This window comes from Perna viridis, chromosome 13, assembly GCF_037379345.1.
Source record: "Perna viridis isolate PV_CMFRI_1.1 ecotype Kerala chromosome 13, ASM3737934v1, whole genome shotgun sequence".
NCBI lineage: Eukaryota > Metazoa > Mollusca > Bivalvia > Mytilida > Mytilidae > Perna > Perna viridis.
This window is the reverse complement of record NC_142457.1, coordinates 10,673,632-10,698,566: the sequence shown is the minus strand read 5'-3', so window position 1 is coordinate 10,698,566 and position 24,935 is coordinate 10,673,632. Positions and strand designations below refer to the sequence as shown.

The 24,935-nt window shown below is 33.9% G+C and overlaps 1 protein-coding gene across 3 annotated transcripts in view; it reads right to left on the bottom strand.

Moving 5' to 3' along the window:
• Positions 1-1,982: 1,982 nt before the first annotated feature.
• Positions 1,983-24,935, bottom strand: part of LOC148599536 (importin subunit beta-1-like) — a 45,953-nt gene continuing 23,000 nt past the window's right edge. For 2 of the 3 annotated variants that reach the window (XM_088557112.1, XM_088557111.1), the window contains exons 14-24: positions 24,277-24,352; positions 23,723-23,794; positions 21,955-22,023; positions 18,816-18,966; positions 17,215-17,297; positions 14,608-14,715; positions 14,088-14,231; positions 12,313-12,418; positions 8,967-9,081; positions 6,349-6,507; positions 1,983-5,341 (exon numbers count right to left, since the gene is read on the bottom strand). In XM_088557112.1, coding sequence (XP_088413238.1) covers position 5,341; positions 6,349-6,507; positions 8,967-9,081; positions 12,313-12,418; positions 14,088-14,231; positions 14,608-14,715; positions 17,215-17,297; positions 18,816-18,966; positions 21,955-22,023; positions 23,723-23,794; positions 24,277-24,352 — 1,084 coding nt within the window. In that variant the 3' untranslated portion in view covers positions 1,983-5,340. Of the gene's footprint in view, positions 5,342-6,344; positions 6,508-8,966; positions 9,082-12,312; positions 12,419-14,087; positions 14,232-14,607; positions 14,716-17,214; positions 17,298-18,815; positions 18,967-21,954; positions 22,024-23,722; positions 23,795-24,276; positions 24,353-24,935 lie in introns of those variants that run through there. The other variant, XM_088557110.1, reaches the window with a different exon arrangement.

Here is a 24,935-nt window from a genome sequence, read left to right as displayed (position 1 = left end):
GATAACTCTAACACGTTTTTGATTAACAATTATTCATTGTGGTTAAGAGTGTTTAAAATTGTATGTGTTCAAATCAATTATACATGTAACGACAAATAAAATGGACTGAAACCAATCAAGCTTCAGAGGAGTGTTTCAAAATTTATTTTCGACAAGCTCGAAATGACAAATCAGATTGCATGCAATAAAATAAGGATGGTAAAAATAAATTTCAATCTTTTGTGTCAACACTGGTGAGCGCGCGCTACTTTGATTTGAGACATTAACGACACCACTTTTCAGGATCAGGGGCGTAGCTATGCCTGTTTTATTTGTACGCTAGGAGTCTTGGGGGGGGGGGGTCACAGAGAGTCTTTAAAATGTGTGTTTTTATTTTTGTTACTTTTTCCGAAAGTACGCAACTGCGTATTTGCGTATATGCAGCTACGCCCCTGAGGATCCTATCATATCCTGGTCCTTTAATTAAAAAAGTTCTATGGAAACCATCCTATAAAGACTGACATCTATGGAAACCATCCTTTAAAGACTGACATAGACCTGTTATTAAATTATAGGTCTCTGATACTGATAAAGGAGAGGGGCCAATAAAAATATTTAAAACCAATTGAAGCGGTTATACATCAATGTTCGAACACAGGAAAAATCACCTCTAGAAATGAAGCATATTTATCAGCTGTTGAGTTCACTTTCGTTTCATGAAAATCCTAGGTATAGTATGAATGACGAATGGACCGTCAGTAAAATAAGATGTCAGCATGAAACTGGGACCAAGGAAAGCGTGGCATTTCATCGCTACGTAAAATCTTGGAACTGCTAACAAAGTTAAATTTGAACTTGAATGTTAATCTTGAGACTAAGTATGCGACAGGTATTGATCTGCTGAAGTAATGACAGACGGACATACCGAAGCATTACAAAATGTTTATCACAACTTCAGCTGCAAAGATAATCGTACAAATGTATTAATTCCACAAAACCTTAATACTGTACATAAAATATTTTATGGAAGGAACAATACCTGCAATGGGCACACCCTCCATTTTTGAAGGGAAATATGAAATGCTTCAAAGGGCGCAGTTTGAACCCTAGACAGTTGGTGCAAGCATGGAAGTAGTTCTAACTTGATAGCGAATAGATTGACATCGTAGCCTTTTATGCCCCTAATTAATGGTTCCAGCCACCTTTTTGAGGTATAATTTCAAGGAAATGCATTTTTTTTACTCAAGTAATCAATTCACAACCCCTATCTTCTTTTGTGGTAAAATTAAAGATTGATCCATCAACTTTACCCAAGTAATTGTCTGGATATCAGGAAAATGCTTGTTTCTGGTCCCTTGTTAGTACTACCCGTAACCCCCAAATTAAATCCAAGCCTACCTTTGATGGGACGGTACCTAGTAGTAAAATTTTAAGATTCATGCTCTTGTTTAGACCTCAGGAAAATGCTAGTTTCTGGTCGCTTATTGCTAAACGGTTCAATTCAAAATCGATCGATCCTTGCCCAACTTTCGTAGTATAGAATACTTTAGTGCAATATCAGATATTTACGGGAGTTATATAGTTAATATCATTAATTTCTGGCTTTTTGGTCCCTAATTCCAAAATAGTAAGGCCACAACCCTCTGAATCAATAGCAATCTTCAATTTGTGCTTTGGAATCTTGTCATAAAAAAATTGTGAAGATCAATTAACTAATATTCATGCTATAGCACGAAAACAAAGTGTCTACAGACGAAGACAACAGCAGCATCATACCATATGACATAACTGTTTTCATGTCCCATTCTAGTAAATGTATGTATGAAAACAAAGTGTCTACAGGCGGAGACGACACGACAACGGCATCATAACATTATATGACAAAACCGCTTTCATGTCCCATTCAAGTAAATGTACCAAGTGGGACAATGAGACTAACAAACTGACACGAGGACACAGTATTTTTCACTCATGAGCAAGATATGAAAAAATCAAAACAGTAATGGTTTTAAATGAATTTTATAAAGTTAGCATGTAGAATAGCTTTATTCTCCTGGGAGTGTTTACAAAACATAATAGAAAGAGTTCAGAAGATAACACTGACCTTTACACTTTGATAACAAATAATATGGTGAAGTGGTTAACAGTTCGTGTTTTAGATTTTGGAATTGTTTTCATGGACCATGCAGCCTTACAGCACATACAATAATGATGTTCTGGAGACAGAATTAAGTTTCTAGATATTTTATGCAATTGAGATTTAAACTTTCTCTAGATCAATTTAAAAAGGTTAAATATCCTTGTCAATTGTACCATTAACTACCAAAGGAAATTCATCAGGTGATGGTTATACCAACTCTTTCCCATGAAGATCATCATTGTAAGCACTGTAACCACTGACAGTCTTCCTCATAAGTATGGTTAAACAACTGCATTTATTTTTTTTAATTGCCGGTAATTGAAAGGTGTGAACTGTTAATTACAGTTCCACACATAATTCTCAGTATTTTGTTCACTTTGTGAAATGCTACTTTTTCATTATGAAAAATAATATACATGTTTTCATAAATACATGTATAACTGGTATACTATAATAAAAACAGATGAGTGAAACCTGTCTTAACCAAACCCCTTATGAACCAAGAGATTTGTTCAGTTAAAATGGTAGACCAAGGGTAAGGGACATCACCTGACCTGAACTACTCGGTGTTTCTTACTGCAATCTAGAAAATATTTTCTATGTGATGCTTGCACATGAATAGAAACTATTTCTCTCCCTCCCTTTTTACATACTGTGACAGTATGTAGGTTTGTATAGTGCCTATTTTCGTGGGTTTCAGGGTTTCAAGAGTTTGGTAAACCATGAAATTTGGTTCCCAACAAATAAAAGTACCTTCACAGTACATGTGCCAAAGTCTTGAAATGTATACCAATTTTACAAGTTCACCCTTAGAAGTGGGTTCCATATCATAGCACTTCATTAGGAGTAATTTAAAATAGCACTGGATAAATTCAACATATAATTTTCTATCACAAAAAAATAATTTAACCCATTTTCAGGATAGCACTTTCTGATGTATATATAAAGTACAACTAAATACATGCAGCACTTTAATTTAACTAGTAGCTCTGAAGCCCTGAATTTTTTTTATCCAATTCAATTATGAAATTTATACTAATGAATCAGCTTTTCCATTTTGGCAACAAATTTGATTTATTTCATTATTAAATACATGTATGGTCAATTTGAGGTACCCAATGGGTCACCTTAGGAACGATTCTAATGTACAATTCTGGAAGACCCAAAAATAATCCAAACATTATTCATCAGTTGGATGTGAATAAAAAGTACCAGTATGGATATACAAATTTCATGTGGCTGATCCAGAAATTCATGAAAGGGGGAAGGGGGTTCAAGGTTACCCTATGCTCATTTATGTACCAAATGTGCACAAAATGTGTAAAAAATTTCACCAAAAAAAAAAGGTATTAACCCCTGGAACCCACCCTATTACCACCACTTTTGTTAATATGGCAGTAATATATCTGACCATTATCTTTTCTAGGTATGGTCTTAAAAACTCTCATATTGATATTTTCCTCACTCTAACTTCCACCAATCAAATCACTTGAAATAGAAGATTTGGGGAAAATCTCTATTCAAGATTTTTATCAGGCCTGGTTTAACTTGGTAAAGCTCTAGTTTTGCTTAATTTGTATAACAAATAGTATATTACATCCAGTTTTCTACAAACAAGGTAGTCCATGAAATAATCTCCAGATATTTAGAATAACAAAGAAAATAATTGACAGATCTTAGAAGCATAACAGAAGCTGAAAAATAACACAAGTACATATAGAACAAAACACAGAGAAACACCAAAATTAGCAAATAAAACAATGACTTATTAACTTGTTCTAAGACTTATTACAATTATGATGAAAAAGAATACATTTCACTGATTTTGGTGTTTCAATATCCTACCATCAGCTTTGAAAACACATTCTTGAAATACATTTATGGGCATTTATCAAAAAGGTCTTAATTTTTGTGCTTTTGTGAAGTTTATCTTATGAGCATATCAGGATTTAAAAATAATGATTAGCTTTCATTAGTTTAGTGGGTACTTTTACACTAGGTCATTACCTGTATTTTTCAGGGGTTTAGAATTATGGCATTATGCATTTTAAATGGCGTTGTACAATTATACCACTATTGTTTGTTGAAAATTTCAACTCTCAATTTATTTTTTTAATCATAATGCAATACAGATTCTTGTCTGTCATTTCAGATGATTCATCAAATGCCAAAATGATGTATGCTAGCTAAATCACTGAAAAAATTACTGTTGGTAAGAGGCTCTCATGCCTTTCACTAAGTGTTTCAAAACTGATGATGAAGTAAAAATAAGATCTCACTACCTATGAGACAACCATCTGTCTATCACCATGATACTTTGAAAGACTTTGGATTATTAAAAATATACAGAAAGGGGAATAACTCATGGAATTTTCCTGATGGTTGCTCAGTAGGCCCACTCCCGCTCCAGTCCAAGAATGTCGAGGCACATGTTTCTTTTTTTATTTTTATGACTTGACCTCTGAAATTTTCCTGGACTGTCGCTACAACTATGAAATGACAGCCTCGCGCACCATGAATGTTGCATGTCAATTCTTCTCTCATGCGACTCTTGTTCAGCACGTCTCCCCATTGTTTAAAGCATTCTTTGATAAAGTGACCTATTGGTAAGACTACAATACATCTCAAATGATCTAGAAGTTGTCCGCAGATTGTAATGGTCAATTCTTTATCAGTTTACACATGTAGAGTTCATAATAACATGACAAGAAGTACTATATGATATTAGAGGCAACCTTGTGTTACGAATCAGATTTCCTGAACAAAAATATTTATCATGTATAAACATTTAAGTTTCTCCTTGTCTTGAACTGTAAAAAAAAATGTAAGTATACATGGGTTTCCATAAAATTTGTAAAGAACAATTCAATCCACAGGAATAAAGCACCAAATTCAAATGCTACTGTCTATACAAATGGAGCCAAGAAATATCAACATCTGTAAGGTTGCCACTAATTCATTTCAAAAATAAATATTTCATTATTTCATGTCCAAAAAATAGCACTTTTGAATATGATCACATGACAATGGGAATCTCTGTTGCAAAGGTCAATAACTGGCACAAAATAGTGTCCAAATTGGAGACGGAATCGTTCACTCTCTCTCCCTCCTCTCTCACATAACTCGAAAAAAAACACGAGCTGTGTGCTTGTAGGACAAGGATAGTTACAAATGTCCTTTAGTCGTTCCTAAAACTTCACTATTAAAGATCTGGATCTCTATCTGTAAAATGAACAACAAAAATTAGTCAAAAACCACTAATGCTTTCCTGGAATAGCATAAAAAAATAAAGCATAATGGTGACAAAATGGGAATGGCAACATGTTCATTATGGCTTAACTAGAAAACATCACTTAGAATTTTGCTGAAAATTGAACATAACCTATATTCAAGGTACTAAACTATTGCCAAAATCATTTATCTTATCATCTAGAAACTGTCTGGAAACAGACAAGCAACTTTTGTTAGGGTATCACATAACACTTTGCCATATGGAGTGATGACAGGGTATAAAAACAGAATTATTTCTTCAAAATTAACATGATACACAAGAAACAATTGGCATTCTGCTTCTGAAAGCGACTTATCACATTAAAAGAACCTGGTAGAGTATGCCTGATATCTATCATAATAAAGTCAACTAGAGTACGACTGCTAGAGGGTAGAAAAAACATTTTTTATTTTTTTTTATTTTAATACCCCTAATTCCAAAGACAGGCACTAGTTTCTTTATGACAACAAGACATTATTTGTGTTACTCTTGTTTTGCTTAGCTTATAACTATCGAAATTCATTCAATATCTATAATAATTAAAGAACCTTAGTGAGCATGCTCACATACCCCTCACGTCCCCCATGTTGGATACTCAAGTAAATTTCAAACTCAAAACTGTGATTTCTTAGAGTTTTGATTAATCCAAATAAAATATCATCTTATCAGAAAAGAATGTACAATTGACCTGTAACTTATCATGGTGAACTTAAATACCAAAAATCATGTCATAATCTGCAAGCGTTTAGAAAAAAAGTCTGAAAAACGGTTATTTCTGTGAATTTAGTTAGTTAAAAGCCTGTAATTTCAGTAAAAACCATTGGAGGGAAACCAAAGTTCATTGTGTGGGGTATAATTACCCGTCTTAGCCTTGATTATTTAGTTCATTTGTGTGAAAGTGTGTGTGCAAGTAGCATTTTTATAACTATTTGTTGATAAATTAACTTAAGCATCTTACCAGGAAGCATTTTTAAGTTTACGAATTTCTTTAGTTGCCCATGTGGCTAATGTTCTGGATTTGCTGGCTTTACCCCTTCTTCCCTTTGTAAGAAGGCCTGTGATTGGTTCCTTGTCTACTAATTGTAACATACTACTTCCAAATGCTGTACATAAATCTCTGTGAATAAACGAAAATCAAAGAATACTAATGTAACACGCAATCAAACTAGAGGCTCAAGAGAGCCTGAATCGCTCACCTGGTTAACCATTTCCTTATTTGAAAAACCTTGAGGAATGAGACAGGCTAAGTTAAAATCAACTAAATTGTCAAATGCAAGAAATGCTTTTCATAGCATTTTCATGACCTGAACCAGAATTTTGCTAAAGGCAACAATTTTTGAATTTTTGAATTTTTTTTTTAAAAACCTGTCCTATGACCCCTAAGTTCCATTTTCAGTATAGGCAGCCATATCTATTCACGGATTAAAAATCACAACAGTCATTTTGAGCACAATACACTAAAGAACTATTATGCTTGTTTTCATTCAATGAACTTAAATGGTTTTAGAGAAAAAATTTTTCCAAAGTTATACATGTGAAAAATAAAAACAACAAAAAATTGTTTCAGGTGTCGCAACTCCTAGATTAGTCAATGTATGGTTTTGAAAATTTCGGCATAGGTCCTTCCCATAATGCTTAACAATTTTACCCTATGCCAGAAATTTGCTAAAGGCAATGGTTTTTGAGTTATTTGCAAAAAACTGCAATACGACCCCTATGTTCTATTTTTAGTAACAGCGGCCATATTTTTTCATGGATCAAAAATCCCAACGGTCATTTTGTGCAGAACACCCTAAGAAACAATCATGCCAAGTTAAAAACCTGTCAGTCCAGTAGTTTCAGAGAGTGACACCGTCTATCTAAACTGGTATGATGAATGAGGTTAATTCTAAAAGGATCCTAAACTCAAAGGTACAACAGTAGCAAATTTCATAAGTAGGATACACATGCATGCGATTGATTGAACCTAAAGTATAAGGGGAACCTTCTTCCACCACCTCTGAATTTTCTTTGGAAGGGCAAATTTCTTGGACATTTCTCTGGATTGAAAACTAAAAAGGTGAATTTTTTTTTTTAAAAAGGGGCGGGTATTCCCACTCAATTTCTTTTTTGAAGGTTAATTTTTCATTTTTTTCCTTGATTGAGAGTAGTTATGAACAGCTTTAAAGGAGTGACACTGGGTTCCACTTTTCCAATTCCAAATTTAGGGAACTGCATGGCCGAGTGGTTAAGACACTGGACTTTAAACCACGAGAACTGACAGCGCTGTTGGTTCTGTCCCACATGTCATGGTTTTCAGTCTTGAAATATCGGGTTCCCCCTCCCAAGCCTGGCGACCATACAAGTGCATGGAGAAGAAAAAAATTTGAATCCTTCAGAAATGCTTTAATCTGCACTAGAAAGGGGGGCTTACATGAAAATAAATATTATGAGTTTGTGTGTATGAGGAAAACAAATATTTTGATCATAAATGCAGTGAAAATGAATATTTTGATCCAAGAAATCTTCACAGCCCCCCTTTAAAATCAAATGGTCATTTTAAAAATAAATCTGACCCTTCTCAATGTTTTGGGACCTTTTTTCCCTATTTCCATTTTTTTACCTGTTAATTCCTGAACCAATTTTCAAACTTTTTTCTACTTCCAAATTGTTTTATTTCCTAATTCTCAATCCCCAAAACATATTGACCCATTTTCCCACTTCCCAAGACTGTAGTCCACTTCAGCTTTAGAATGGGGGATCCCTACTTTTTTCCAAAGGGTATATTTTAATTTATTTTCTATCTGTTCTTTCTAATTTTGCTTTGCATTTTTAGCCAATCAACTTTTTAACAGCCTAGTACTAGAGTTCAAAGAAACTGGTGATGGTTTTCCAGGATCAATGTCTGAAAAATCCATAACTCAACAGTTGCAGTTGGTGGTGAATGCAGTTTGAAAGAAATGACACTCCTCATGACTTTCCTAAAATGACTATTTACATTTTTCTTCAATGCCAATTCATAGTCCCTGGATTACATTCTTTTGATTACCACTATAACCGTGGTTCCCTTGATTACCGTTTCTACTTGCCTGATTCTAGTCATGAAAGAAATGAAATCAAATTAAAAGAAATAATATACTTTTTCTTTCTAAACACATTATGCAAGACTTAATGCTATTCAATATACATCAGAATTTTCAAAAGGCAAATACAAATTGTAATAATTAAGTCTGCAATTTGAAAATTACAAATTTATGTAGCATTAAATTGTGCATTTGTTCTCATGAAATCAAATAAAGGAATTGATACACTACCCATCTGCAAAATTTAGGGTCAGAAGAGGGGAAACAAACATATTTTTAAATGTGGCCCTACTGTATACTTTGTCACTAAAAAGGTACCAAAAAAAAAAAAAACCAGACACAATTAAATTGCTCACTGGTGACACCCAAGCATCCCTGAATACATGTTTTGCATTACATGAATTACCGCAATAAAAACAAAGTCGAAGGTGTCTGGAAATCCAAAATCTGGATAGGAAAAATTGTAATAAATCATGTCTGCTCTCCTTAGAAGCAGGGCAAAAAAAAACCTTACCCTATCAAGCCGCATGCAGCTGCAACATTTTCATCACTATGATCTTCATCAAGTGCTATATGTTCTATAAAGGACATTATATGCCCAACCTGTGGCTGTATCAGATTAATATCACCTGAAATAGAATACTTAAGATGTTAACCTGAGTACAAAGAGAGAGACAACACTTAACATTCTAAATCTAATTTTTTTTTATCAAATTACATCTAAGTTCCTGTTTGCGTAGCTTTGAAATGAAGAACCCCAAAGACGCTAAATGCATCATGTTTTTCTCATTTTGTTTGTTTGTTTGTTGGGTTTCAACGTCCGAGCAGCAATATTTCAGCTATATTCAGACGATGAACATGAAATTGTTGATAAAATGAACATGAAATGATGATGAAATGAAAAAGGGATGGGACACAAGGACAATCGGGTCGACAAATTTTGATTGCCACTGGAAATAGGGAGAGGTGGGTAGGGTCGGGCAATTTGGCCTTCTGTGGCATAGCCCTATGGTTCCTACTCCGGGAGAATACCACAGCAGGGTTCTTTAACATGCGAGGAACGTGGCATCTTTCCCAACACGGTGCACCACTATGGTTTGCGGTCAGGTTTTCCCTATTATAGCCTGACAACTCCAGCATGTAACACGCCAGGGGTACCCTATTCCACCACCTAGGGCACACATCCCAGTTGATCTGTGGGCAGAGTGCCCTAGCCCCCAGCTAGGGTTCTGAGCACTATTTAGTCGCCTTTTACGACAAGCTTAGCGCTGCTGCAGGCCTATTCTTTTAACACCCGTACCTGCACGGGGCTTCTCATTTTGCTTCTGATACTTGGCATATTAGCAAAATATAATGCATGTATTTTTGGATGTCAAGCCATTTTTGAACAAAACAATATAACAAAATAGGTTTTTTACAATTGAAAATATAGGATATATATAGGGTATTTTTTTTGTGAATTTTAAAGCCAAATGTATGGCCTCTTCCACCCCTTTAGCCATACCACACCTCCCTTTTAATTAAATGATATTAGATAATTGTATCAAATGCTTTTACTCCACGTTTCTTTCAAACAAAGAAAAAATATAATAAACAGAGGCTCCCAGGAGACGGAATTGCTCACCTGGTTAAATTTTGTCTTTCAATGGCAATAAATTTAAAAAGAAGTTATCTAACAACAATTCTGACTCAAGAAGAATAAACAGCCAATATCTTGAAAACTATAGTAGATAGAAAGAAGCTTTCAATGGCTGAGATAATTCTTCTGATAAGTCCTTCATTATTTCAGCCATTGAAAGCTTCTTTCTATCTACTGTAGTTTTCAAAATATTGGCTGAAATGTGTAAAAAAAAAAAAAAATCAAAACAAGAGGCTCCCAGGAGTCTGAATTGCTCACCTTGTTAATGTTTTGTATTTCAAGGGCAATAAATTTAACAAGGAGTTGTCCAATAATTTTGACTCAAGACTTTGGTAGGACTTATAATAAGGATCATTTCAGCAACTGAAAGTTTCTTTCTATCTATTATAGTTTGCAAGATATTGGCTGAAAACTGAAAAAAAAATTTAACCATTTTTCACCTTTCAAGGGCAATAACTCTTATAAGGAGTCGTCTGACAACTTTGATCCCTGAATTGAAAGGCCTTATAATAAGGGTCATTTCAGCAATTGAAAAAAATTTGCTAAACCTAACGGTTTTGGGGATATATTGTCTGACCCTTTGTTCTATTTTCAGTAATGGAGGCCATGTTTTTCTATAGATCAAAAATCTCCACATCAGTTCTGTGAAGGATACCCCAAGAAACATTCATACCATGTTTAGTTCCAATTGGTCAAGTAGTATCAGAGGAGAAGAGTTTTGAATAATTGATAACGACAACTGAGGACAGCAACAACAAGTTACCAAACAAAAGTATGATGCTGATTTAATATCCCATTTTAGATCTAATAGAAAATTTAGAAAACTAACAAAGTCAAGAAGGGTCTGGTCCCACTGTCCTAAGTCCAATATTAAAATCAATAGGGAGCCTCCTCTACTGGTTCTAGTAGTACTTGATGTTTTGTGTAAATTTTGTTTGAATCAGATGAAGCAAACTTGAATTATTGTTTGACAAAGAAAGTGCTGATGGACAGTCAGACTGACAATGTGATGTCTGAAAGTCAGCAGGGCCCTTACTACATTCAAATTATATCAAATGATCACTGTTTGACAAAAATTTGCAAACCAAGATTTCTTTTTTGTAGGGGATGTAATACTCCTATAACACCTGGGCAATATTGCTAGATCAGATTAGCTTAATACTACAGACAATAAGTATTAGCATTAACACCATCTGTAGCCTTTATTTCAAGCTAAAATACTCTTCAATATCAAAATGAAATACATTGGACATATAAAAAAAAAAAAAAAAAAACATATAACAAAATTTTAAATTAAAGAGAAAAAAAGTATTTGTAGATATAGGACTTTTAGCAAAATTCTGAAAAAAAATAAGGAAAATATAGGAATATATGCAATCAATCAATCAATCAATGTATTTTGACTTTGCATCCAACTTTCTGGGATTCCCTGAATCTGAAACCAGTTCTGTCATAACATGTGGTCCTGACTTTACACTCCACTTAATAATTCTAGAAACTATTGAAAAGTTGACCTTGTATATTTATTAGCACGCAAGTATCATCAATATGCATAAAATCACTTAAGACAAATAAACATATGCTCCCAAATCAGGAGGCACATCTCAATATATGCATATAAATTCTGAGTTACTTATCACACAAAGTAAGTACTTCCCACAAATTCAAGTGATGAAAAATGTTTCAACATGCTAAATATGTCAAATATCTCCATATTTGGAGGTGCACATCTTCAATACATATATTAACAGTGCAAATTTTTAAAAATATTTCAAAAGCACTGATGGTCCAATTCTATAGGGCCAACTTATGACTTTATAACAAATAGGCTTCTGGAACATGTTGCTACAAGATTGAAGTCATCACTACAGAAGTTTTATGGTCGTCATGGTATATCCATCTGCACCATGAAAACTGATTTATTTAACGGGTCATAGTTTTCCTTTCCTCGTTTGTCTACCCCAGACTTGACTTTTTTATGAGCAACTTGGCGAGTGTTTCTAGAAAAGCAGAGGACGTGTACCCTACCGGTGCACCTGGTCCATGCCCACAGTTTTTAGTGGAGTCCGAGTTGCTCATTTACTTTGTATGTATGATTTTATTTACTTTATGTTCTTTGTTGTATATGTCTGTTTTCCATGTCTTTGGTCTTTGTCCCTGGATTACATTCTTTTGATTACCGCTATAACCTTGGTTCCCTTGATTACTCTTTTATATTTACCATTAGGAGCATCTCCTTCCCCTTTTAGTCCCTGGACAATCCCTGTGTAGGCTTCTAAACATCCACCACGTAACTCGTTTAGATAGTCAATCATATCATAATCAGTCTAAAAATAAGACAAAAAATGGGTTAGACAGAAATGGCAGAATTTCATTACATGGGGGAAAAAAAAAAAGGTATTTTTAGCAAGTATTATGAGAATTCCACAAAAAATTTCATTTAGTACTTTGGAAATTTTTTTGATCACGAAATTTGATGACAAATGGACCCTCAGGAAAAAGTTTCCATAATGAAAGGCCTTAATGTCATAATCAAGATAAAATTAAAGGAACCAACATATGTGTACATAAGTGTAAATAGAGCATCTACAAACCTTCTATTGATTCTAGTAATCTACAATTTCCAGCATTGTATAAATTGTCTATTTCATAGGTTATAAAGTGGTCAGAAAAGAATTTTTACAAGCGGACAATGTCTAAATGAAATCCTGGAACTTGATTGGCCATGTTTAGCTTAAGTGGACCTATGGACAGAGGCACCTCTCTTATGAAATCCTGAAACTTGATTGGTCATGTTTAGCTTAAGTGGACCTATGGACAGAGGCACCTGTCTTATGAAATCCTGAAACTTGATTGGCCATGTTTACAGGGATTGACACTAACAGTCGCCCAGTCGCCCGTGGCAACTTAAATTTTTGCTGGGCGACGATAATAACCATTGTTTGTCGTCCGAGTGGCGACCGTAATTTTGGTACGTGGTCGGGTTTGTTTTCCGGTTTTTAGGCATACCGGAAATCGCAACTGGTTGAATTTTGCGTACAAATACAAATAATAAATACCAGTTAGTAAAGACCATGGTAAAATGTGGCGATACATTGAAGGGGTAAAGCCGATTGCGAAGGAACAAACTAAACGATCTCCTGCAGAAAAACGAAAGTACTCTAAAGAGTATGAACAATCTTCTGGGCGCCTAACTTTTTTTCTGGGCTCCTAGATTTTTTAACTTAGGAGCCCGGGTGGCAACCAAGATAAAAAAGTTAGTGTCAATCCCTGGTTTAGCTTTAGTGGATGTATGGACAGAGGCACCTGTCTTATGAAATCCTGAAACTTGATTGGCCATGTTTAGCTTTAGTGGACCTATGGACAGAGGCACCTGTCTTATGAAATCCTGAAACTTGATTGGCCATGTTTAGCTTTAGTGGATCTATGGACAGAGGCACCTGTCTTACCCAGACACTGGTTATATTTCTTGGATTATAGTTTAAGGAGGTAGACCTAGGGTAAAGGACACAACTCTTAAAAATCATTGGGACGTTTGTATTCAGCATTTTACATCAATCTTATGTAAGCATCTAATTAACTTGAATTCATTTTATTCTGCTTCAAACAAAAGCTTGAGAGGCTTCGGTGAAATTGAATATAATATCACTGACTTCACGAGTTATGTCCCTTACCCTAGGTCTACCTCTTAACGTCCTTTGGCAGATATTCATCAGAAGAATTGACCAATAGGACTGACCCTGCTTTATATTTTTCTGACGTGCTGAGCTGGATTGTTATTTCACTAACTCACAGAAGCAATAGCCAACCTGTGGGCTTGTTAAACTCCTTCGACACATAATTCTTGCTCCAAGCAAACCAGTTGTAAGTACAGCATGTGAGAAGCAGTGACTACCAATTTTTATAGTAAATAGTGCAACTTGACCATGGATCTAACTCCTGCATTTTAGACTAGCACACTACCCGAAGCCACAAAGGTGGCAAGTTTTATCATACCTTGTCAACCTGAGCTTGTGATGCTTGCTGTAGAGTATTTAAAACATATTCTAGGTAATTCTTGAAGTATGGACCAATGGCAAGTGCAATATCTCCAAATACTGACAAAATCTGAGGTTTCACTGACCTATGTACCGTGGAATTCTGAAACACAATTAAAGATAAAATACATTGTTCATTCCAAGATGTTAACAATCTTATTACTTTGTAGTAATTGGGATTGAGAATTGTCCATTTTTAATGCTCTTCAGTATTTCAATGGGATTTTCTTAAAAAACATTTGTAAAATTTTCTGACTTCAATGGGACATTTTCAAAAGGAATGTTATAAAAGGCACATGACTCCCACTAACCCAATCCTTGATGTTGATTTCAATTGGTTTCTATGCTGGATAAAAAAATTCCAAAATGGATAAAAACAGTTAAAACAGTTTTACCATCATGCATGTTGAATTGTTAAGTTAGGAGACAGAACTAGGGTGAAGTAGATAAAATGACTGTATAAGTACACATATACTCACTCCTAAATTTTCTAACAACATCATCATTATTTCATCACAATATGGCAACATCTTCTGACCTAAAGCTCTGCATAAATCCCCTACTAATCCAACAGCAGCTAAACACACCTGAAAATATATACCAGGTAAAATAAAATTCCCCTACTACACAAACAGCAGCTAAACACATCTGAAAATATATACCAGGTTTAATATAAATTCCCTACTACACAAATAGCAGCTGAACACACCTGAATGTATTTCACAGCAGGGGTTGAAAATTCCTAAAGCCTGATGCCTGGGACTAAAACAAATTGCACCTCAGACTTGCCATTTTTCAATGAAATAAGTCCATCCGGCATGGCAAATCTAAAAATCTAAAAATTCTTTTTTGGAAGATTTTGTTGTCATTATTTGGACCATGTTTCCGGATTTATTCCCTGACATATAAATAGTTATAACTTGATTTTTAGAATGGGTATTCACAAGATGAATCTATTGGTTAGTCATTCTCAAGTCTGAATCACACCTGCGCTTGATCAGATGCATTTTTTAAAATACTATTATTAATCAAGCGCGTAAATTATAAAGATCAAATTTCGTTGATAAACTCTAGAGGAAAACATCGTTGCTCAATTACAATTTCACGGTTAAAAAAACGCAGAAACAGAAAGCTGATGACAATGCTTCCGACTGGGAGACGGAATCAATTGACACTGTGTCTTATTCCCTGCAAACATAGAATTATACATAAGAATATCAGATAACAAAACTGCATTTATATCGATTGGGACTTGACACAACATTGTTCGGGCTTAGTGTACCCAAAAATGAAAAAGTCCATGACTCGAGTCTTCCCAAAAATAAAATTTTCAACCCCTGCACACGTTAAACTGCCACCTGTCATGTTTAATGTTTGCCCTTTATTGTTTTTGTTAATATTTCTATTTCATACAAGTATGTCGCAATAGACTTAAGGGCTGTTCTATTAAAACATATGAGGTACCTGGGGAAGGCACTTTCAAATTTGTGAAATCACCCAAAGAAGCAAATTAAGATTCTTTATACTTTATATTCTTTTATATTCTTACACAGATCTATTAAAAAAATAACCTACCATAGAAGCAAGTTAAGGCGCCTTCCCTGAGTACCTTGTATGTTTTGATGGAACAGCCCTGAGAGTTATTTTTTCATAATTAATTTAATATTATATATTCAATCAGTTTTTTTTTCATAGACTAAAGGGCAGGGAACAACATGAACTTTCTGTTGAACTTGTCCTATCAAGCAAGAAGTTCACAACATTTACTTGTCCCAAGACACGTCTCTGACATTTCAAGAAATTTTAGTTGCCTTTCAGACAACTGAGATCTGAATTCCACTTGTCCGAAAGACAATTTTACTCTCCCCTGGCAAACGAACAACCTTTGATCATGAGGGCAACTGATTTAAGGATGTAGACCTAGGGTAAGGGACATAACTCATTAAATCAGTGATATGTTTGTATCATACTCAATTTCACCAAAGCCTCTCAAGCTCTCATTTGAAGCAGAATAAAATGAATCCAAGTTAATTAGATGCTTACATAAGATTGATGTAAAATGCTGAATACAAACATTCCAATGATTTTTAAGATTAAATCAGTTTATTTTTTCCTAAAATAAATTAAACTTGATGAAATAATGGATTTAATAAAATTACAGCTAATATATATTTAGTAAACCAAGGTTTCAATTTTTCTGAATTGAAATAGCAGAATTCCACTAAAAAGCAGAAAAAAATTATCCCTGTCCTTTTAAGAAATGCTGGTGCCTAAAAAACCACCAATGCAAGATATCTATGAATTTTTGGTTACATTATCTCACCTAAATCAGTGTTCTAATGTTTGGGGCAATTGAACTCCTGCTTACCTTTTGATCATCATTGAGTTCGTTTCCCTTTTTTTTCAAAATTGCCCCCTCTTTAATAATGGGAAGAAAAATGGTCCTTTTTAATATTCCCGACTTCGTCTTTTTAGAATTTTAATCAAAGGGGACCAACTTTCTACAAATTGTCATTGACAGAATGGTTTTTACTGTCAAATTGGAGCAATGGACAACAGTAAACTTCAAAATTCAAATATTCAATATATTAGAGCCACGGCAAGTACTTGGATACTTTAAGATATAGAGGTGATTTTACGAGGTCATCATACAAAGCGGAAATTGGCAAAATGGGAAGTAAATATACAGTAAAAAAAAAGAATTATAACGGTAAAATCTGGATTTGAAATAGCAGAAATCTGCAAAAAAAAACTTACTTAACGTACTGCAAACCATTCAGGTTCTTACAGAAGTGAAAAAAGAAAAGTGTTTACTGTTTTCCCGACCGCTAGCCAGGTTGTGGGGTGTTTGTGGGTTATGTCCCTTTGAAGATCTTGCTAAAATGGCTTGCATTCCATAAATATTGAAAACAATTATTGGCTAATTGGACAGAAAATGCCAAGGTAAACTGAAATTTTTAGGAATTCTGCATGACTTTTCAATAATATCGCCAGGGGAAACAGCCTGTATTTGTAGGTAAATTAAGGGTAACAAAATTATTGTTAATTCTTAACAATAAACTACCAGTCAACATATAAATACTCACAGAATATTCTTCAAAGTTCTTCAAGCTGATACTTAAATAAGGCTTGAAAGCTTCCATATAATTCAGGAAATTTTCTCCTAAAACTGTAAATAGAAAGTAGAATGAAATACAGGGAAATCTGAACTCCTAGATTGATGGAATGAATAGTTTATGAATGTATTCAGAGAAAAAGTGTTTCTGGAAGGTAAGAACATTTGTACTTTTCTTAATTGCATCTTAATTTTAATGTGTTGGTGGTATCCATAAATATCATGGGTGTTCCTCCCCAAGGACACACCTTTTTTTATAGATAAGGTGCCTCGAGTTCTTTTCTTTGCACTTGTCACGTATGCAATACCAAGTGGAATGCCTTACACCATTTCAATTTTTTTCCATTGTATTAAAAGAGTTGAACTTGGTTTAACTTATGTAGCAGTCTTTCTAAAAATCAGACAGAAGGTGATTCATGCATGTCAAAAACCCACCAAATTCAGTTTAAATTTCTTGTTCAGAAATAGTAACTGATCACATAACCAATCTTCATTTGGTTGTGTGTGTATCACCTGAATTTAACTGAAATATTGCTGCTCTGGCTTTTAAACCATAAAAATTAATCATTTGGTTGTGCTTTTGAGATAAAAATGATAAAGATTGTGTATGAAATTGGCATTTTGCAAGTTATCGTTCCTGATTTGGTTGATTTTAGTGGGAGATAAATGTATGACTTTCTAAAAAGTACAGGACTGAATGCAGGAATGATTATTGTTATGTGAATGTATAGCATATGTAGACTGAAAAAGCGTTGTTTATTCCGTGCGTTTTTCTACATCATGAATCATCTCGTCATTGGCAGTGTCTGAATTTTACTTGGACAGGTACTTAATTAAACAGGAGGTTTCCATACCATACCCTAAATTAGTCTTTTTAAAGTTGACCCTGACCATATGCAAGGTTAAGGAGGTAGACCCAGGGTACGCACAGATAATTTTACAAGGTCTACAAAGTGGAAAATTGGCAAAATTGGAAGTAAATATACTGTAAAAAAAGAATCGTAATGGAAAAATCTGGATTTGAAATAGCGGGATTCCGCTAAAATGTGGGGGAAAAAACATGTCTGGGTAAGGGGTATAACTCTTGAAATCAGTGATACGTTTGTATCGCATCTTAATTTTAGCAGGAAAATAGGCCAGTCTCTTAAGAAATGATGCATGATTGTCTATGATGATGGTACTTTCCGGCAAAAAAAAAGGGAAGAAAATACTTGGAACTGAAATGGTAGACATCAATTCACTACACAAGGTGGACCTTTAAAATGTTGAAAGCAGAATTTCTCACACATTTAACTTACAGTTAACTATGACAAAACTTTATTTGGCAGGGTCTAACATTAACATTTTATGAACATTGTCCAATCAGGCAAGTTGATAAAATTTTCTACTTGCCCTAATGGAAACCAAGGTTGCCATTTAGTAATTGAAAATTGAAAAACGAATATAATTTGGTTGTCCTCCAGGAAGTATAGATAAATTTTATACGTCTAAAAGGTAGTTTCACTTATCCTGGACAATAGGACAATCTGTAATGTCATACCCTGAACTCAGTTCTACTTTCTTACAACTAACCTTCAACCAATGTAGAAATAGCTAATAGAACATCTTCCTGAACACCACCCGTTTTAACATTAGCTGAAGATTGCAACATGCGTAGTAAAGCACTCATAACTTGGTCAGAAATCTTAGGAGCATCCTCTGATGTGACTTTTCTTAAAACACTCTGTAAACATTACAAATAAAAAGATTAAAAATGGTATCATAATTAGGAAGATCCAAAGAAGACCCCAAAACAATGCTACCAAATAGCCAACAGACAGAAGAAAAACGAAAAGAAAGGGAAAGAAACTGTGCAAAATCAGTAAGCCCTCCTAACATACACAGCCTACAGTGCTAGTCATAGGTATTACATGCAGAACTTTAATTTACATATTTTGGAAAGAGTGGAATGAAGTTTTACATTTTTATATGCCATCATATGTGAGCAGATTAATATTTATACAGGAGAATCATATTAAGCTCAACATTAACAGGTTAAGTACCATTCTGTGTAACAATCAGGCAATGGGTAGCACATCATAATTCTCAATTTGGTTTTTTTTCCCTCAAATATGTTCAACACATCTAGAAAACAACTGAAAGCTATTTAAATTCATCTTGAAGCATCTGTGACATAGATATGTTTTGACTGCCCATGAAATGATTTCAGGCTATGCCTATGATGGACAGAACTCATTCTGTTAACGGTGCACAACCTATTTGCTATGGGCAAAGTCTCGATGCGTAAGACCTTCTGGAAAAGATTTTTAATAATTTCTACATAGCCAATAATTTCCAAATTATTATTAATTAAACAAGCATTCTGACAGTATTGGTGATGCAATACATTGTCCCCCTTTCGGCCTTTGAACTCATTGCCTGTATGAGATTTTTTTATATATGTGAACTAACAATGGATGGTGTTATTTTTTAACAATCAAGAGAAAATAGCTCTTGAACAACAAAAGCAAATTCCATCAAAATCAAACCTAAGCTTCATTTTACAGTAGATAATAACATTTTTGCTTTACAGAAAGCTGCATAAAGACATTCTCTTTCTATCACCTGGAAAGTTGTTATTATGAATTATAGGGCAAATAACTCTAGAATGACAGCAGCAATTTGCATCAAAATGATGAAACAAAATTTTATGTAATTTTCTATGTCAAAGGGCCGTAAGTTCCATATAAACCATTTTGCCGCAATAATATTTAAATTTAATTTGTAACTCGTCATGATAAGACTAGCTAACAAATATGAAATCAATTGGATGAGGCATTACAAAGAAAAGTCTGGCAAACATAAAATTTTATGAAATTTGCTATGTCCAAGGGACACAACTTCTGTAAAAATCATTCAACCGTAAGGTCATTCAAACTGAACTTGTAACTTGTCATGATAAGACTATATCCCAAATATGAAATCAATTGGATGAAGCATTACAAAGAAAAGTACAAAAAACATAAAATTTCATGAAATTTTCTATGTCCAAGGGCCATAACTTCTGTAAAAATTGTTCAACCATAATGTCATTCGAACTTAACTTGTAACTTGTCATGATAAACTATATCCCAAATATGAAATCACTTTTGATGAAGCATTACAAAAAAAAGTCCAAACATAAAATTTCATGAAATTTTCTACGTCCAAGGGCCATAACTTCTGTAAATATCATTCAACCATAATGTCATTCAAACTTAACTTGTAACTTGTCATGATAAGACTATATACAAAATATGAAATCAATTGGATGAGGCATTACAAAAAAAAGTCCAAAAAACATAAAATTTCATGAAATTTTTTATGTCCAAGGGCCATAACTTCTGTAAAAATCGTTCAACCGTAACATCATTCAAACTTTTGTTTGTTTGTTTGTTTGTTGGGGTTTAACGTCCGAGCAGCAATATTTCAGCTATATTCAGACAATGAACATGAAATGGATGATAAAATGAACATGAAATGAAAAAAAAAAAGGATGGGTCACGAGGATAATAGGGTCGACAAATTTTGATTGCCACTGGAAAAAGGGGGGATGGGTAAGGTTGGGCAATTTAGCCTCCTGTGGCGGAGCGCAAAGGTTCCTACTCCTATCGAATACCACAGCAGGGTTCTTTAACGTGTGAGGAACGTGGCATCTTTCCCAACACGGTGCACCACTATGGTTTGCGGTCAGGTTTTCCGTATTATAGCCTGACAACCCCAGCATGTAACATGCCAGGGGTACCCGATTCCACCACCTGGGGCACACATCCCAGTTGCTCTGTGGGCAGAGCGCCTAACCCCCGGCTAGGTTTCTGAGCACTATTTAGTTGCCTTTTACAAAAAGCTTAGCGCTGCTACAGGCCTATTCTTTTAAACAACAGACCTGCACAGGGAATCATTCGAACTTAACTTGTAACTTGTCATGATAAGACTATGTACCAAATATGAAATCAATTGGATGAGGCATTACAAAAAAATGTCCGGAAAATCAAGTGTGACTGACGGACTGACAGACTGCAAACCTAAGTCCCCTTCGGCATTTGCCGAAAGGGGACAATAAATAAATATAAAATCTTATCCATCAACCTATCAAAAGACAAAACAGCACCTCAACATTTGTGGAATTGTCTACATCCACATTGATGCTCTGTCCATACAAGGACAAATTTTCCCACAGTACATTTCAACTCCATTGGACCTATCAATATCTTAAAAATGGTATTTTACCAACACTTAGATGGCAATTTCTGAAGGTTTTCTAGTATAAACACTTGGTTAATGCAATAAAATCTTTGTTCTTTTCCCTTCATATGCTACACCTTATACACATTTTGCCAGATTCTTAGACAGAGTACTTAATTATCATATACTGTACTTTTTGCTGTTATCCTTCACTTGGACTACTAATCCATATATAACATTTCTGAACTTATACTCACATATTTGTGTTAATTCTTAGTTAAATACTGGAGTTTTCAAGACTGTTCTTCGTCAAAATCATGAGCCCTCTTATACCCAATTCCTCCACAACAACTAGGACGGTATTTCGTATTTACAGCCCAAAAATTACTTAAAAATGTACTTTTCAATCTTTAATTCATCGCTATGGCAAGGAAAATCAGTATTAACACATCCAAATAGAGATATGGGAGGGCCTAAGACAATAAATGTATATAGACTAAAACTTCACCTGTAATGTAGCACATAACAAGGACTGCAAATCTGTATACTGTGCTTTATCTGATGCAACCATTATATTCTGAAAGACATTGTAGATAATGAGACACATTTATTTTCATGCAGTCGAACTTGGTTAATAAGGGAAAAAAAAGCATAAGCATGCTATTTTTCATACTTTTCACATTTCATTTTATCGCAATTTTGTGAAATTCTGGGAGAGAGAAAAAAAAAAAAACAAAACAAAAAAAAAAACACAACCTATCAACCCTTTTTTTTCAGCATGTGACAGTAAACACATATTTTTAGGCCTAACATTCTGTCCAGCACCTTTTGGTAAAAATAAAGGCAAATTTTAGAGCCAAAATTAGGAATTTTACAACATAAAAGAAACTAAAACTGACACACTTTTTGATCTTTCTTTCATGTCATTTGTGAATTCTTGACAGAACACCTGATAACCTGCGACAAATTAAACATTTATAAACAATTAGGATGCACTCTTTTAATTACAAAACAAGCAGTTGTAACAAAAACTGAAAGCATAATTTTTTGAAACTCCTAAGACAGCAGTGAAGCAACATAAAAATTGAAGAATTCACATGAAAAATAAAATCTTTTTTAAATTATTTTTTGAAAAAAGGGGGAAGGGGAAGAATTTCCTTTCAATTTCCAGTTTTCTAAGGAATTTTAGCGTAACTGAAGAAAATTAGGAATTTTTTGACCGATGGACTGCTTGGTGAACACATAGCACTAACAAATATTGCCCTGGCATAAAACATCATTTATAATAATAACAAACTATCAAGATCACATGTATCAATATTTAAGTAGCACTCCATATAAGAATCATGCAAAATGTGATACATGGTTGGAAAGCCTACATATTTTTATTTTTGATATCTTGTTTAAAATGCTTTAGTAAACAGAAATTAACATTTGGTTTTTCTTATAACCCATGTTCATAGGAGATAACTCTGTAAATGACACTCAAATACAATAGAATCTGTTGGATTTTCAATGTTGATTATCTCCTAAGAGCAGGCTGATTTGAATGAATAATTACACATTTCATAATAAAGACACATAAAACAACTTCATTACAAAAATAAAAATATGTAGCCTTTTTTGTATGATTCTTACAAAGACAGCTACTTAATTGAAATCAGCACAAACACAGTATTTTTGTAGCCTTTTTTTCAATTTCCAGCATATTTAACCATCGACTCATTGTTTATTAATTATCTCTTGATTGAATTTTTCATTCTCAGCAGATGAGTATGAATTGTAAAGCAAAAAAATAATAGTCTTGTTTCCTGCTTCCAAAAAGAAAGATATAGGGTATGTAGATGGAAATTTATTTATTTTTCAAAAACATTTTACACTGAGTTAATGGAGAAACTATCTTAAACAATGCTTGGGCAGAAAAAACTAGGATAGGTAGGGCAGAAGGAAACAAAAAAAAAAAACTAGGATAGGTAGGGCAGCAGGAAACAAAAATGCCACAAAAAACTAGGATAGATAGGGAAGCAGGATACAAAAATATCAATTTTGCATTTGTTTTATCTCCTAAGATCAGGGGTTATATGAAAGCCATATGTTAATCTCTGTTTACTATAACACCTATAACATTTTAAACAAAATATCAAAAATAAAAATATGTAGGCTTTTCTACCATGAATAACATTTTGCATGATTCTTATCTGGAGTGCTACTTCAAACAGAAAACAATGAGCACACTACCATACTTAACTTGAGAGTTCAACAAAACAAAAACTGACCTCCATTTGTAAAACTCTATCTAATTTTTCTAGAATTATCAGTGTTGTCTTCTGAACTATTGCATAACAGTCCTATAAACAAGAAAATAAAAATTACACAGAGGTGAAGGCATACAGGCTATCTTCTTCCTTTTGTTGTATTCACATCATTTGACATAAATAATGATTTTTGATATCTATCCACCAATCACAAAAGTTTAAACTGAAAATTACAATAGTTGAGAAAATTTTTGAAATAAATATAATCAATTGATGTAACTTGTGCCTAGAGCGCAGTGAGATTTATCAAGTACATGAAACATCTGAAACCTAATTAAATTAAGACGTTTGTATATCAATAATCTTATAATTTGTCGCTGTAATTTAAAAGAGCCCCTCTTATAGGCGTTTGAAAGGAATTAGAGCATTTGGGACAAAAAAAGTGTAAACTGATATACTAGAATGTTTTTATCAATTTAAAAGAGGAAGACATACTGTGTTCAGATGTTAATTACGAGAAACTAATACAATGACACTTAGATTTCTATCTTTTTATTTCACTCATGTTAACTTACTTTAGGACTATTTTTAACCATTTCCATTAATGCTTCATAGGCAGCATTTCTTAAATTATTCTGATTACCATCTGGTCTGTAAAAAAAATATATACAAGATACTAACATTTTACCAGTTCAAGAAATCATTAACTCTTAATTCAACAAGTCTTTACAACTAACTTTCCAGTGTACAGGCCCTAAATACATTTTTTAATAATTTTTTATATCGTGATCGTTGGCCTGTAGTAGCTAAATTTTACAGGCCCACCTCCATTTTGACAAGCTTTGGACTACCGCTTAATGGTGAAGACTGCAACAAGAGCAATTATATGTCTGGACCTGGATCACTATCATGTACATCAGCATATAAACACAGTGGAAAGTTTGGATGATAAATATGCAATAGCTTTTTTTGCACCATCAAAAATATTAAACGATGAAAAGTTTTAACAAGCTTTAAAAAATGTGGGAATTTCATTTTCTTTTAATCTAAGTTCTACATAATAGGTGCACATCTTTAATATGTTAACAGACATTGTCCTAAGTTAAGAGTTACAGATTACACAAAGTAGGTACCCCTCAAACATAATGGATAAATAGAGTTGAGCAGCTACTAGTTCTTTTTTTATTAAGAGTGCAGGTAAAAACTGTCGGGATATATTTATTTCAGTTTGGGT